Below are 16883 nucleotides of genomic sequence, written 5' to 3' on the forward strand. Positions count from 1 at the left end.
TCATCGGTAGCCTTGAAGGTTCAAAAGGGGGGCTGTTTAAAACCAACGTATAGTGGCCTTCCTCATTAGAAACCTCTGAGCGGATGCGCAAGACCACACAAGCTGGAATAACCCGGATTCTGCGTCCCAGCACCAACTCGCAAATGAACGATAGGAGAGATACCTGTAGCGACTGAACAATTGATTCAGTGGGTTTAGTCTTGCAGAGATTTATCAATGCTTTGTGTTATTATGAAAATAAATATTCCTTTGCTCCTATGGATGGCTTGTTTTGTAACAATATACGTGTTTTTTTTCTATCTTTTTCTATCTTGACAAAATTAGGCACAAGATTTAGAACAACTTTATTTATCAGTTTATTACATTTTGTAACAAAGCACAACTTACTGGTGTATTCCTCGAAAATGCAGAGGACCATAGTCAGCTCTGTATATTTGGCTGGCATTCTGAAGAGAGTAGAAATTGAGGCAGACAGGCTCCAATCTCCAGATGAACATTTCAACAAAACAAAAAATATGTATGTAGACTTTAGGAAACTCCCCAGGGGAGAATCAACAAGAATCAACTAGTATAAATGGTCAAATAGCTGAGTGTGTACACAACTACAAATACCTTGGGACAATCATCGACAGCAAACCAAGCTTTGAGGCAAACTGTGAGGCTGTGTATAAAAAGGCGAACCAGCGCCTACATTGTCTGAGGCAACAATTGACAGAAAGATGCTCACAATGTTTTACAGATGCTTCAATGAATCTGTAATTTCCTTTAGCCTGGGGTCCTGGTTCAGCAAACTACCCCTAAAAAATAGCTAGTAGGTTAATTGGAGAGCCACAGCTGAACCTAGAAATCCTTCACACTAGGCAGCTACAGAGGCTTGTTGGGTCCATCCTAGAAGATGGATCCCACCCAATAAATGGTGAATTCCAGCTTCTCCATCAGGCCGTAGGTTTAAAATGCCTACAGGTAAAACCAAAAGGTACAGAGGTAGTTTTGGTTCCTTCAGCTATTAAGACCCTGAACAATACTTTAGGCTATTTGTAGTCTACACACTAATCTTTTTAAATTATGCGCAGCACAGCCTACCTAATCTATTTATTTATTCATTTATTGACCCAGCTTTTTTGTATTTGATATGGTGGTTTTTATTCTGTATTTTATCAACGGTATTTTGATAGTACTATTGTGTACTTTTTATCTATATCTCTACGCCTGGGGAACTTGTTGTTACTATTATGTCATTGTCTTATGTCAATGTTGTCAATGTTGTCTGTGTGTAATTTGCCACTCTTTTTATCTGCAACCAAATTTACCCTTGGGTACAAAAAAAGTTACCTTACCTTAGGGTGGCGAGACAAAACGTCTGCCACTGTATTCTGCTGTCCAGCCTCTACAAAGTCTCCACCCATAACAGCCGTGGAGGTGCCGGATCAGGAGCTGGTTCAGCTGCATCCGGACACTCCTCCAGTGCTGCTCCCGCTTGAACGCCTCTGTTCCATTCTGCGCCAGATTCGGCCTCGTCCTCGCTGTCCACCTCTTCCTCATCTTCCCCCTCGTTTCTCCCGTTTCTCAGATGGCGTCGCTCAACCCACTACAGCAACCAAATGTGAGGGACCAACGTGGTCCCCCCCGAGTATTTGGGATACGGACTCACTGGACTGGAGAGTGTGGACCAAAAACGAGGGGTAGCAATTCCGTTTAGCATAGCAAAGCAAGACTTTAGCATAGCGTTTTTATTACTGGCCTCCCATCAAGCCAGCACCCACCCTCACTCACCCCCAACAAAACATGAGACACCCCTTAAATAAGCAAAGGAATTAGTCCCAGGTTGAGCAATCAGGGCCAAATAGGCCATACCACTTACATGGGGGAACAATTCCTGGCCACGGCTAGATGGACTGACATACTGCCCCCTACTGTGGCAGAAGTACAATTCCAACAATCAGTTTGCAGGAATGTGAGAGACAGTGAGAAGGGGTTTCACTTTCTCACAATGCCTTGAAGATTGAGAATTTAGACCAAGACCTGGGGAAACTCAAGTCTGCCAGACTCACTGCTTCAAAGTGCCTATTTTAACAAAATGTTTGCAATCATTTCTACTATCATTCATTTCTACATCACTGTTTTACTTTAATCAACCTTTTATGGGTGTAGCAGGCTAAGGATGCAGTGTTTGTAATAAGAACGTAGTAAGCAGTAAGAACGGCATTAGGTAACGCTGTTATTTTCTCAGTAACGGGGTAATCTAACTAATTACTGTTTCTGTCGTTACAACGCTGTTACCGTTACTGTATGTTAAATGCGGTGCGTTACTATGAATTGATTGAATAAACTGCGTAATCCGAACGCACCCCTGGCTCCAAACACAAACTGCTAGTGAGGAGACCGGGGGGGTATTCCATCAACCAAGCTAAAGCCAAAGCCGGGCTTATTTTGCTTAGCCTCGCTACTTTAAGCTAGAGTTGCGTTACATGAACGTGACTTAAGGGAATCTACGCTAAGTAACCATGGCAATTTATCAGACCAAACTCTCAGGCTTACTTGAGGGGTGTTTCAGAGAAGACCCATCTGTCAGAAAATAGTGTACCATCAGAAGGTTCCGCCAAGCCTAGTCCTCGTGATTTTGTCATAAATGTACATAATATATATGAAGTACAAACAGCTTATATTTTCAGTAATGCCCTGTTTACACCTACCCGATAGTGGGCATCGGGAAACACCGTTACTCTTCCCGGGAACATCGTTAGACAACGGGAAGAAATGCTCAATGATCGGGCAACATCGGCAAAGAACGAAAATGTTTGTTAATTTTGGGTCTATCGGGGTAGAATCGGTTACCAGGTGTTGCTATGGTCTAATCGGCTATAATCGGGAATAGAACGGGAGTATAATGAAGACATCGCAAGTCGTTCGGGAATTTTCCTGGGGTACATCGGCTATATTTGTTAATCTTCCGTGCTTTATCGTATTTTATCGTCTTTATATCGGCAACCTCAACACACGAAAGACCCCTGAGAGACACCCGACTTCTCTAGGGAAGACATACGGAATAGCACGTTTATTACACTAATGCACACAAATTACACCCGATAGAGTCACGCTATTTATTTCTTTACCCGAATTAGACCCGATGTAAGCCAATGTAACCCGAAACATACAGAGAGATTGCAGGCCGAATTATACCAATAGTCTAACGACAAATAACGATTGTGACCAGATTGTGGAAGACCCTCAATCTGTCACTTGGGTATAAATAGGGGGTGATGGATGGATGTCCTACTTTTATAATTAAAGGGGTACTTCGCCCATTTAGAACCGGCGTTCTATTATTATAAAATCGCTATTGTAATATAAATAAATATATAAATAAATATCAGTCTAAACCAGTCTCCCCTTGGCCTTCTCCCGAAATGACGCCAAATGACGTCAAATGACGCCAAACGCACTTCGGGTGTCTTCCCTGGCATAAATCGTTATGTTATCATTATAACATCGGGTATGTGTAAATGCTACCCCGATAAATTGACCCGATCATACATTTTTAGCCCGATGTCACCCGAATCACCCCGACTTCCACATCGGTGGTCCATCGGCCATTAGCGGGATGGTGTAAACGGGGCATAAGGGTCTAAGATTAAATGATGCAAATAAAATAATGAAAAGAATTGCTATCAATTGTGATTGTGGATATTTTCTAAACACATTTTTAGCCTAATTTTTGTATTCTATCTAAATTGGGCACCAGCAGTTGGGTGAGGTCTGGCATCTGCCCTACAGTACGGGCGACCCGACTTCGTATCCTGGGTACGTCATTGAATTGGAAGTCTGACACGTTACCTCAAGACTATCACCCTGATTTCTAAACTAGAGTCAATATTACATTAAAATATGTTACGCTTAATACTACTTAATCATACAAAAGATCGGCGATTTTATTGTCAGGCGGCCTCCCTGTTTTTATGAATGGTTCCGGTGTTCCCTTTTTGAGTTATTATATGCTTGTACTCCTCATAGACCTCCACAAGCAGCTTCGGTTCGCCGCTGGAAAAGATCCCGCTCGTTCCTTTTCGGATATTTGATCCGTGATTCGACATTCATGGTTCTGGGCTGGTTACATATCTCGTGAGCCCGCGTAATCCACGATAAAGTAAGCTTGGCTGGAAATAACATGAGCAAGGCGCGGCTGAACTGGGTTGAGTGAACGGCTTTTGCCTCAAGTGGAAGTTGGCTTTAGTTCTAACCGGGCTTAATCAACTAAGCGCCGCTTTCGTTAGCGACGTGGATGGAATACCCCCCGGGTGGGTTAACAACGAGATAAGCGATTATGATTGGCTAAGGCAGAGTGATAGCCAATCGGAGGCAGTGTTTTTACACACAAGCCAGGACACGCGCGCCACACACACACACACATGCACACACCAAACTGATTCGATGAAACAGCAGAAATGGCGAGTCCGGAGCAATCCGATGAAAAGTTGGCATTTTCTGTACACAGCAAAAATCCCAGTGTACATTGTACTCTATGGGTGTACATGTAACACTCACTTCGGGGTACATATAGGTCCAAGAGTTCAGTGTTCACTGAACACTGTTAGAAGTGCAAAATATGTACTCCAAATTTAGAGTTACATTTGAACACTTTGAGAGTGCAAATGTACTCTATTAGTGGTACTTTTGGGCACTCATTCAGTGCTTCCTTACACCTGCAGTGTAAACCTAGAACACCAGAGAGAAAGAATATGTACTCCAAGTCAGTGCTTTGTAGCACTTCGCAGAGCTGATTATTTAATACTTCTAGAGTGAGAATGTACTCTGACTGGTGTACAACCAACACCTTTGAGGTGAATTGTCAACACTTCATGAATGAATAGTCTACACATTAGATTCTTGAAAACATTTTTATTGATGCTGTTGTTGTTTTTACAGTGCATACATTTACTTTAATTTTTTTCGATCAAGAACCATATTTAGTTGTACATTTATGTAACCAACAACTTGAACAACTTGAACAAGCACAACTCGTCAACTTTTAACAGTGAAACATTTTTGTCATATCCCTCTCTCACATGAAAAGAATGAAAATTAGTTTAACATTTAGATGATGTAACTAACAACTTGAACTTGAAAGTTTAGAAAATAAAGAAAATAAAGGTGTGCCTGGCAACCAATCAACAAGTTGCTTACAGCAACACATGCACAGGCACCACATACTTGTCATCTCTGTCCAACCCATAAGTTGTTTGCAAATCAAATGGCTTAAACAAGCACAACTCATCAACTTTTAGAACTGAAATATTTTTGTCATTTCCCTGTCTCACATTAAAAGAATGAAAATGTTCTGCAAAACAAAGTGTTTCAAAGTCCTCTGCTAGAAGAAAATAGTCTCCATTAAGTAAAAAAATTTCTCTTATCAGGCTAAACACTGGCAAATCCTCTATGTTTGAGCAAACCAGAAGGCCTGGGCGATATTCTGTCCCAAAACAAGTGATCCAAGATGTCACATCAACTTCACAGTCCAAGTCAACCTGTAGTTCTTCAGCAATTATCTCACCATTTTCTATGGCATTGAGCTTAACGGTTTTCACTGGCCCACAGTCAATACTTTTGAAAGGTGTTGATTCCCAATGAAATGCTATAGACATCTGATGCTTTTTAGCCAACGACTTTGTTATATTTTTGAAATTTTTGATTGTGTTCTTGAAAAACCTATGCTTGGCTTCATATCGCATTGTCCAAACATGAAGAATTGGCCCTATTTTTCGAATGGACCTGGGATAATGAGTCATGAAATGATGTTTAGGAATCAGTTTGCGATGTGGATAAAGCTGTTTGAAAAGTTGATGATGTTCAACAATGAGATGCTTCAGACATACAGTCATGCCATCAGTAACGACTGGAGAAAATACGATGTTCATAATTTGCAACAGAAGCAGCAAGAGTCTCCAGTGTGCATTTCCTTCTTGTACAACATCTCCAAATATCAAGGGCATATTCCGGATCAAGCAAAATGTCTGAATGGCATTAAGACCAATGCCGTTTCCAGTCTGCTCCAAGTTGATTCTGGTTGGTCGGTTTTTTTCGCTCAACAAAGCCATAATTGTATGAATATATCCGGTTACAAACATCTGTCTTGGACATGATGTTGTCTGTGAGGTAACCAAAGAGCAACTTTAGCTCAAATTGCCCCACTCCTTCCAATATGTCATGCATAATGTCTACAGCATAGTTGTCAGAAACATGAAAGTACTGTAGATCATTGAGTAAACACGTTCGCTTCACTCCAAATGTTGAAGCCAGTGTAGGATCTGCCATGAGGTCATTGCAATGCTGAGCATGGAGGGCTTTATTGCGGAACGTTATTCTTGGATCATCATCACTAAAAACTGTCTGCGCGGTCTGTTTGTCTATCAGACAATAATGGCAAAAATAGTTGGCATTGAATGATTCAACATACCCAAGAAGTGTGTGCAATCCCAAATTGTCCCCAGTTACTTGAGCAATTGTGCCGCAAACTGGTTCATCAGAGAAAGGGAGTTCCACTCCTGTGCACTCAAGGACTTTCAGATCATGTACAAGAGGCTCCAAGATGGCATCAAATCCATACTTCTTTATATCAGCAGTGTGAAAAAGTGCCAGAAGATGAATATTCATTAGAGCTGAGTTTATCTTTGGAGACAGATTTCGTAAAACAAAGTATATACTTCCAATCTTATGGATACCATGCTTGGATCCAAGTGGGTTTGCCATTTCAAAATCGTCGTAGAATATCTGTATTTGGAGAGAGTTTGGTTTTTCAGAGAAAAGGGGGTGATCTTTAAAATAGTTCCCATCACAGAAATCTTTATAAACGCCTGTTTTCTCACAAGGCTGCAAAATATAATCACAAATATCCTTGTTGTGGAATATGAATTTCAGTGTTTCCAATAGAGGAATGTACACAAATTTGTCTGTAACAGGAACTTGTTCGTATGTGCCAGTGTCTCGATTCCTTCTGGTGTCATACCTCACTCCTAGAGCGACCTCAACAGGTTCTACAAGACGACATTTCTCACTGAAATATTTTTTCAATTTTGCCTCAGTGTTTAGTTTGCTAAATGGATTTTCAAGACTGTCAAAGTATTCATCAAATTTTGCTCTCATGCCCTCATCGGGTAGTAATTTTATCACATCTTCTTTAACAGTTGAATGCAATTCCTCTACAAGCTCCTCCATATTTGCAACAACAGTCTTTACAACATTAGTAGCCACACCACTGCTTTGGAGTTTTGCAATAAGGGATGCACACATTTCTTGGGTATGTTGCCTGTTCTCAATACAACTTTGAGAATTCACTGGTTGCTCTGAAATTAAAGTTGATACTGTTCGCTGATCATGTACAACAACTGAAGGAGTAACTGGTTCATTAATAGCTGGATCTAGAATTTCAGCATTATGCTTGCACTGAAGATGTTTTCTGAAGCCTGAAAAACTACAAAATCTGTGACGGCATCCATTCTGGTCACACACCAATTGAAACTGCTTACCAGGAAAAAAGGCATGGGAAACTTTGAGATGGCGGACCAACAGCTGAATGCTGTGAAAAGCGGATTTGCACACAAAGCATCCAAACATCATAAGTTCAGTTGAGGAGCTTTGCCCTGAGGTCCTTGACTCTGGGAGTTTCGTGAGAGAGTCCGATGTCAATGTTGTATATGGTGGTCTGCACAAATGTAAACATGCTGTTTAAGGCCTGGGCCCCGTTTCCCGATAACGATGGATCCACGCTCGTACGATCATTCTCACGATGGATCTTGCGATCCATCGTCAATTTCTTTGGAGCGTTTCCCGAAACTCCTCTTAACGTGAACGCGCATTCGCTGCACTCACGACGTCGTAGGATTGTAACTGTCTACTGACACGGTGCTGAAATGGGCTCCTTAGGAGGGGGAGACGCAGGAATGTCGCAGGAAAATTGTGTTAAAAAGGGTTAAAATATATCCCCATCAAGGACAACAGCAGAGTAGCCTACGAAAAAAATAGACTGCAATTATATGAATGCTAAAGACATTAAAACACAATTGATTAGGCTTAAACCGACATATATCAGTCCTTATCCTGAATGCACTGTGCGTTTCACGGCATTTTCCCCCCTTAAATAATTCCTCTTCACACCTGTGAATAACCCGGGAGAGGTCCATGATGAGGAATACAACGAAGCCCACCGTCTGGCCCGGTGCATCGTTGAGCGCACGATCGGGAGGTGGAAGTTACGCTTTAGATGCCTTCACAAGTCAGGCGGAGGGCTCCAGTTTTCTCCGGCCAAGTCATGCGCCGTGATATGTGTGAGTGTGACGGCTATGTTGCACAACATTGCAGCTAAGGGTGGGGTGGCATTGCTTGAACCGGAGGACGTTGAGGACGATGACGATGACGATGATGAGGAAGATCGGTGTGAGGACGGCCTCCGCCTCCCTCATAACTACGCGGCTGGTTTTCATGCGCGTCGAATAGTGATTGAGACTTTTTTTTAACCCCCTCCACCCTCCCTCATGTCACTAAACATTCCCGTCAACGTGACCAATCCCCACCATATCCCAGCCTTTTGCCTGCTCCTTTGCTTGTTTTTTATAATTTTTTTTATTTCTTTATTTTCTTATTTTTTTTAATTTATTTTATTTCGTTATTATTATATTTTTTTAATTTGTTTAATTTAATTTATTTTTTACATTATTTTATGCTACGTTTTATGAGTAGCCTATGTCAGTCTGCACAAATCCCCCCACTTTCTCTCACACATTTTGAGTGCCCTGCCTGCGCAAACATTTTCTGGACTGTCCCGTTTTATTTTGGCCATTTTAACATCTTTATTAATAAATTAATTAATAATCTTTATTAATTACCAAACTAAGAACATAAAGGCGCAATGCGTTTTAATAAAACGCATCCAATAGACGGAATGTCCGATGGTGTCGCCACTGAGGCTATAGCTGACGATGCTCTTAGCGTCCTACGAGTACCTACGAGCACCCCTGGAGTACTCGTTAGCTACGAGCGTTTTCAAGACGTTCGTTCCCCACGATGCTTTCGGGAAACGCGGTGAAAACTCTACGATGCCCTTTCGACGCACTTCACGATCCACTTAGGCTAACGACGCTTTCGGGAAACGGGGCCCTGGTCATAGGAGACACCAAACACATAATGTGCCTTGAAAAGTTCATCAAAGGCTGAGAGGGAAGACCTGGCATTGCAGGGAAGGAGCCCATTATCCATCGCAATGTAGTACTGATGGATGCTGTTTCTTGCCGTCCCAACTGCCAGGATGTAGGGCTGCCTCCGCTGGTCTGGACCAGAGTGTTCCTGAAGGCTGCGACTTGACTGTAAGATGACAAAAAGTACAACCTTTTTACTGATTTTATTTTCACAAGGCCTCGACATGGAGATGCACTGAAAAGAAACTGGTGCATTGCAAAAATAATTACCTCCACACCATTCATTCTTTAGAATTAAAAAAGGAACTTCAACTGAACTCTATCCTATGAGAAGTCGCTAACTGTTGTGTTTACATATCATCACTTGCAATTCATTCTGGTATTTGTGGGACATCACTTGTCTAAGTGCTGGAGGTTTTGAAGACATTTAATTTCAGATATTTCCTAACTGAGGATTGTTCTATCCAGTATGCATGTTGAACAGTCATGCTACCGCATTTCTCTCTACCTGTGAGAAAATTCCCTTGCATCAAGTGAAAGGTACAATAATTAGCCAAAACATGTCTGTTTTGTTTGGTTACACTACTGCATATTAGATAGTTTAAAGGTCCCATGGCATGCCACCAGGTGTGGCGTGATTAGCTGGTACAAGCCGTTTTGGAAATCTTCCCCTTATGACATCACAGGTGGGCGTGTCCACCAAGATGTGTGCTGGATAGATCAGTCTACCAGCCTACTCAGTGGACTGTACCAAACGTTGCTCATCTATCTGTCACACATATTAGGTGGACACGCCCACCTGTGATGTCATAAGGGCCAGATTTCCAAAACGGCTTGTAGCGGCTAATCACGCCACACCTGGCGGCATGCCATGGGACCTTTAAAAAAAAATTCTCAGGATACAATTACCTTGTGAAATTTGACCACACGATCAACAGCTTCCCGGATACTGAGTTTAACCGCTCCCTTCTTTCCACTTGGAGGTGGTGGAAGGAGGTACACCAGGAGGAGAAGTGAAGCCATGTCACTATCCCAACCTGAAGAGGAAGGGAGAGCATACTTTGAGCATGAAATACACCTGATGAAAGCACATGACACAACATAAAAGGTTCAAAAAGTTCTTGTCAATAAATAGTCAGCATCTAAAAAGGTGGCCAAATACAAACAGGTTATTTTATATCACTTACCTGGCACTTCATCATCCTCATCAGGGTTCTCCTCTGCAGACTGAATGAGGTCGTCAAGAAGGGGTGTCTTGTTGAGGTTTTTGGCTTGCTCTATTACTTTTACCTTCAGGAGTGTTCCCCATTTCTCAAGAAGTTTTGAAGAAGTCTCAGCACTAAACAACAGGTCAAAGTCCTGCAAGACCTAAAGGGGAGAAATTATGTGTAGGTTTATTTGATGGTGGTAGCAGTGGGCGGGAAATATCCTCAGCTTTGTGATGCTGTTTTTGACAAAATACATTTTAAACATAATTAACGTGAATTTACCAGGCCTTTCGTGTCAAGGAACCTTGGGAACAGTGTAAGAACTGTGCTGCATTGCTCAGGATCGTGGATCAGCTGTTGTCTGTGGTTGAAGGTTGCTTTCATTTTCATGAATATCTGTTCTTTGTCCGTGCTGTGTTTCAGTAGAGAAATGGCCTCGCAACATTGGTCTCCCTCCAGCTGGAGCTCTTTAGACACTTCTCTCTCCAACTGTGGTCCACTGCTGTTTGAGGTGTGAGAGCTCATTCTCCTAAATCCACTGCTACTGCTGCCACTGTTGAGGTCCCGCTGTGTGTTTTTAAGCTTCCATGCAATGTAGCCCTCGTTGCTATCTGCATCATAGAAATGTTCCTAAAAACAATAAAGTTGGAAAAAAAGAAAAAAAATTCAGCATGATTCAATATGGATACTGGTAGAAAGAATTGTTAAGATTTACCATCAAGAATATTAATTGATCCCTTGCTGCTTGTACACATAGCAAAGTTGGTAATAAAGAAGCCGTCCTACATTACTCCTAAGAAACTGCAAAAGTCTTGATAACTATAACATGAACATTTGAGTAACATTAACCACACTTAATATACCGGTACTCACATAGCCTTTTTTGGAGTAGGGGTCTTTTAGAGAAGGAAACAGTGTTACAATCCCCCATGCATACTGTGTTCTTTTGTCCTTTGGTGGAGCACGTCTGTGTGGAAAATGATAGGTTGCATTGACAGGAAAAATAAGAAAATCAGTATGGCAATTTACAATGGTCAAATACTATGAAAATACCATTCAATAAATCATGCACAGTAAAATATTTTACTTACCCATATTTTTCCACCATATCAGCAACAATGATGTTGACAAGTTCACGGCGTGTCCGGTCCTTAAATTCTCCTCTCATGGCATATTCTTTAAGTATCTTCTCCCCTCCAGGCTTTTGTTCCAGAACTCTCTTGACAAGCTTGACAACAGGAATAATAAAAAAGTAGATCAGCATAGCAAAAAATGTTATTCCAAAACATACAACATTTACAACATAAAGACAAATGTTCTCCAGAAAACAACACCTCTTTGGCCTGTGAAGAACTGTCATCAATATGCTGACTTTGTGTGGACTTCAAGATGGTGCCATCTGTGCACTGTCTTTTTGGAGACATTAGAAAGGAATTATCGATGGGCCATCTTTTTGAAGACATCAGAGAAGTATCACTCTCTGATGTGGGTGACGATAGTGACAAGGTGTCATTGCATGAGGATGGGACAGGAGAGTCTGAAAAGAGGGCACACAATATTTTTTAAAAACATTTTTCACTTGTGATTTCATTAATTGATCCACATGTTCTATTTAGAGGAGATGACTGGGTAGACAGGGAAAGTGTTTTCTTTTCCAGTTATAGATATGAGTTTTGATGGTTGATATGGCCACCTTTTAAGCACAACTCCTTTTTGGGAGGCAAAGTCGATTACAACGGCCACATGTTGCAACTGTAACCCTTCGATGGACAATACAATCAAATGACCATTTACCAGAGACTGAAAGAACATCAACAATCGTCCACAGGATGTCCGTTTTTTCCTCCAGGATGTCGGTGAAGACCTCTTCATCGACCTCTGTTCCAGTGTCATCCAGCACATATATGTCTGTCTCAGTGGAGATGCTGAACTTCACTTTAGCTTTGAATACAGAAAAAAGTTAATGAAGCCTGGAATGCATTTTACAGAGGTAAATAATGAGCTTTCAAGCTCTTTTATTATTGTAGTGTACCTGAATATTACATAATCCATGAAGCCCTCTCAATTCCCTATACAATGGCCACTCTGTGTTAGCTATCCAGAGTAGTTAAAGGCCATTTCCACTCATAATCAATGTTTGTCTCTGAAATCACGTCACCTATGATCAGTTCATCTCATACCATCCATACACCCAACTGCAGTGTGTTCTTTAGTTCAAGAAGCGATCATATTGTCAAGAAAGTTACATACAATAAAAAAAACGCTGCAAGTATATATTACCTATGTTACCGGTTCTAGTGTTAAATGTGGTACTCAAGTAACTTACCCTCTTTGAGAAATTCTGAATGTGAGTCTCCATTAAGTTTAATGTACTTCTTCTTTCCGTGGTATTGCACTTTGAACAGCATTGTTGTCGTCCTTCCACTATTACAACAACAACAACAAGTATTTGTGTATTTGATTTAGCATCACAAAACACAGGTCAGTATGACTGCAACATTTGATTTTGTATCGTTATTTTTTAACAGAATGGAACACTTTGAAGGTTACAAAAATAGCTGCCAGTTAGAACATTGGTTGTGCCATTAAGGAACTCTGGCTGGCACATGGCATGAACATGTAAAAAAAAAAAAAGGGAAACAGTTTTTCATCTAAACAAATATTCACCCGTGCAAAACAATAATATACAGCTGTAGGTTATGCTGCGTTCGAGTATTCTCTGCGAACCGACTCGGATCTCAGATCTGACGCCACGCCCACACTTCAAGCGTTTTATTATTTCGCTCGGTCGTTGGAGGAAAACATGGACGCCACCCGGAAAGCTGTTATCGCGGTAGCATTGGCAGAGGACCAGGCGAGCCATAGTCAAGTCAAGTTTATTTATATAGCACATTTAAAACAACAGTAGTTGACCAAAGTGCTGTACACAAATACAATATATTTGTGTACATAGGCAGAGATACGGACGCAGTAAGGTATTGCAGTAATACGAGTGATTGAAATTACCATTTAAACCACCAAAGTGGTCCAAGCACAATGAAAACAGTTCATACCAAGCACAATGAAAACAGTTCATACTGTTTGAACTTACAGTTCAAACAGTTCATTTCGCTCGGTCACCACTGAGTTCAACCGAGATGGCGAGATCGCCCCCCCCCCTCCCCCTCTGTTCCATTTGGGAACATGTTTGGTTTAATTTCGCTTGTTTCGTATATTTTAATTAATTAACCGAGCCGTTGTTTATCCTCTTTGAAATAAATTCGTCTCACTCCGCCGTATGATTTTATTTAGCGGTATCCTCCATGCTTGTTGCGTTGTGAGAGGGTGGCGGGGGGGGGAATGAGGTGTCTTTGCACATGGCTCGTTCGGAAGGACAGAGTGGGAGGGGGAGGGGTCGCGCTCACACAGATCCCGCAGTCGGAACATGGCTGTCTCTTTGGTGCACTTTACCACCTTCTTTCACCTCGATCAAGGCTTTGGTGCTCTCCTTGAAAGAAGGTGGTAAAGTGCACCAAAGACACAGCCATGTTCCGACGGGATCCGTTTGCGAGTGGTGGTGACGTACATCATACACGTCGAGAGCAGCGGGAGTTGTAGTCCACAAAGCGCCCCACACAAAAACTAACCGTATCAAACTCCTTCCCGCTAAATTATAGTTTTCTTTGCATGAAAAATTATCATTTAAATCCACAAACAACATATGTGTAATCCGGGGCATATAAAGACTGGGATCAGTAAATAATTACTTTCTCTCCATTGACTCCCATACATTTTTTTCGGTCTCATAGGTCCCATGAGCAATGGCGATTTACGCGCAGGCGTTAGCTAAATTGAAGACATGTGCCTCATTAGCATTGGCCATTAGGTTTGACGTTAGCTAAAATCGTTAGCATTTATAAGTTGGTTATCAGATCTAAAAGACGAAGAAATGCTTAATATTCTGCATTCAGGGTTTCTGCAGGTTTGAACAAGTTAAATTTAAGACTTTAATACCTTCTTAAGACCCATTATGAATACAATTTCTGACCTATACGAAGTACACACGCACAACTAACTATGAAACATAGAAACCCTGTGCATTATTCACTTGGTACTTTTCTTACCTGTTACATTGCCGTGAAGTTCAAAAATGGCTTCGTTGATTCGATCCTCGTCTCTAGTCAACCAACCGTCTCTGCCGAAACAGTTTGCCGCGTAGTGTGGAAGAGGACAAACGGTCACATGTCTCTAGATTCAACCAATGAGAAGGCGCAGCGACCCAATGACGAATCGAAACCTAACCGTTGGACACTCAGGGAGTCCATCATCCTAAAATATACACTGAAATTACTCTACACCAGCATTATACTTAGAGACAACACCCAAGAGTGTTTCTGGTACACCCCAAAAAATGTACTTAGTGCCTTTTCAACACCAAAGTGTATAAAATCTACTCTGGTCATGAATACTCTGGGATTTTAACACTTTGGCATTTGCTGTGTAGTATTCGGCAGATGTTCCACAGCCTTTGCAACCAAGCAAATAAAAATTCAGTTGGAAGTGTATCAGGGCCTTGAATGGCCAGTTCAACCATTTAAAACATTAAGGCCAAGTGAAAACTGCTCAGAAAAATCCAAATTCTTTGACAACTTTCTCTTTTTTAAATAGAACTTGAATAAACCAATAAAAGGAGTGTGGAAATGATGAACCATTACATGATTTACTGTTTATCTTGATACATGCACATACATTTCACTCCTTTGAATCCATCAGCCTGTCAATTTGTTGTTTGAACCATAAATAGAACAGTGTTTGGGTGGGTTAAGGTTGTATTGAAACGATTTAGCTTCATTTACACCCATTCTCTTAGGCCTGGACCAGTAGCCATGGGTTTCAGTTGAATTAATTTCGAGTTTTTCCTTCTTTGAATGTGTCTAGAATGCAGCAAAAATAAATTATATAGGCTTATATTGCAGGCAAGATACTCAAACCTGTGAGTGAGTGTGAAGTCGCACAGTGGGAGTGGTCAACACTATCTGGCTTTTCTATTTATAACCAGGAGAGGGGGATCCAGTTATTGAACAGCTATGTAAATGACGCCACTCCCACTGCCCTCTTCAATTTCTGCAAAAGTAAAATATTCCTGACAGAGCGAATAAAAGGCTTTTAATTGGCAGCTAATGCTGGATTAAAGAAAACATCCTTCAAGAACGAGTTCCTGATGGAATATCTCCTAGAGGTTCAGAATCATGTTTTGAGTTAGTTGTGGGACTTCAAACAGAACCGCCTTACTGATGAAACTTCTATTAACTCTTCCAGTGACTGTTGCTTCTGCAGATACAAGCTTCTCAGCTTTAAGACTCATTAAAACCTATCTCAGGTCAACCACAACCCAGTGTTGAGGAATGCATTAATCACTAAACTGCAAAATATGCTTTTGTCTCATTCTGTTTTCATCCCCCTCCCTGCCAGATCCCTTTCTCTGAACCCCGGTTTTTGCAGTGTAACAATTGTTAGCTTCTAGGAGGGGGAAGAATGTGTTGCGGCGAGTGCACATTCTTCGGAAATGAAATTTAATTCTCATCTATCTTTCCACGGACCCCTGCAATCTGCTCACATACCACTAGGGGTACGCATACCCCCGGTTGAGGACCAATGCCCTACAGCATCCATCCATGCGAGGGTATCCGCGTTCCCATGGGCTGCCTCTGACCGGTGACTGACAGAGATAGCAAAACTATGGATAAAATGATGGGATAGGATAGGATGGTGTCCTGGTCTTAACTGTCATTATTCTATGACATCCAAACCTGTGGTTCACCACTTGATCGCTTGACATTCCTACTCCATTATACACTATCTTGGTTTCCATGGCAACAGCTCAATGTACATTAGCTTCCTGCTAATGTACATGAATGGGTGTGCGTAAGTCTGCACCACCAGTGGTTGGTAAAAGTCCAGGGTCACCCCCAATAGGGGTCCCGAACATGGTGCTCCTTTTACGTCTCCACAGTCCACGTACCTGGGCAGACTCCTCCTGGTCAGATACACAATAGACGGGGCAGGCAACAGGCGGGTAATTCGACAGGAGGGGGTTTGACAACAGGCGGATAGTCACTGAGACAGGCGAGGGTTCGGCAACAGGCGGGTAGTCAGTGAGACAGGTGAGGGTTTCAGAAATAGGCGGGTAGTCAGTGAGACAGCTGAGGGTTTCAGAAACAGGCAGATAGTTAGTGAGACAGGCGAGGGTTCGTCAACAGGCGGGTAGTAAGTGAGAAGGCGGGTTTGGCAACAGCCGGGTAGTCAGTGAGAGAGGCAAGGGTTCGGCAACAGGCAGTCAGTGAGACAGGCGAGGGTTTGGCAACAGGCGGGTAGTCAGTTAGACGGGCGAGGGTTCGGCCGCAGGTGGATATTCAGTGAGACGGGGGTGGGTTCGGCAACAGGCAGTTAAACAGACTTCGCACAGGGAGAAGATGCTTAGCGTGAGTGCCGGAACACTAACTAAGAATCT

The 16883-nt window shown here is 42.0% G+C and overlaps 1 protein-coding gene across 1 annotated transcript; it reads right to left on the reverse strand.

The window, feature by feature from the left end:
• Window positions 1-1387: 1387 nt before the first annotated feature.
• On the reverse strand, window positions 1388-14490 carry LOC130371062 (uncharacterized). Its single transcript, XM_056576690.1, has 10 exons — window positions 12720-14490; window positions 12188-12334; window positions 11728-11930; window positions 11485-11621; window positions 11267-11360; window positions 10676-11023; window positions 10373-10553; window positions 10095-10222; window positions 9142-9351; window positions 1388-1588 (listed from the first exon to the last, which is right to left on the reverse strand). Exons 1-10 carry the CDS (start codon window positions 12799-12801, stop codon window positions 1388-1390), a joined length of 1731 nt encoding a protein of 576 aa, XP_056432665.1. The 5' UTR covers window positions 12802-14490.
• Window positions 14491-16883: the final 2393 nt, after the last annotated feature.

The sequence above is a fragment of the Gadus chalcogrammus genome, chromosome 18 (assembly GCF_026213295.1).
Source record: "Gadus chalcogrammus isolate NIFS_2021 chromosome 18, NIFS_Gcha_1.0, whole genome shotgun sequence".
NCBI classification, from domain to species: domain Eukaryota; kingdom Metazoa; phylum Chordata; class Actinopteri; order Gadiformes; family Gadidae; genus Gadus; species Gadus chalcogrammus.

Bases quoted from the DNA above. Each gene is read 5' to 3' on its own strand.
- LOC130371062 (XM_056576690.1), bottom strand. From the start codon at position 12,801: ATGCTGTTCAAAGTGCAATACCACGGAAAGAAGAAGTACATTAAACTT. The intron at 11,931-12,187 runs GTAAATGGTCAT...CCCTCTTTTCAG, and splicing joins TGATGTTCTTTCAGTCTCTG to ACTCTCCTGTCCCATCCTCA. The intron at 10,554-10,675 runs GTAAATTCACGT...TCTCCCCTTTAG, and splicing joins TCCTTGACACGAAAGGCCTG to GTCTTGCAGGACTTTGACCT.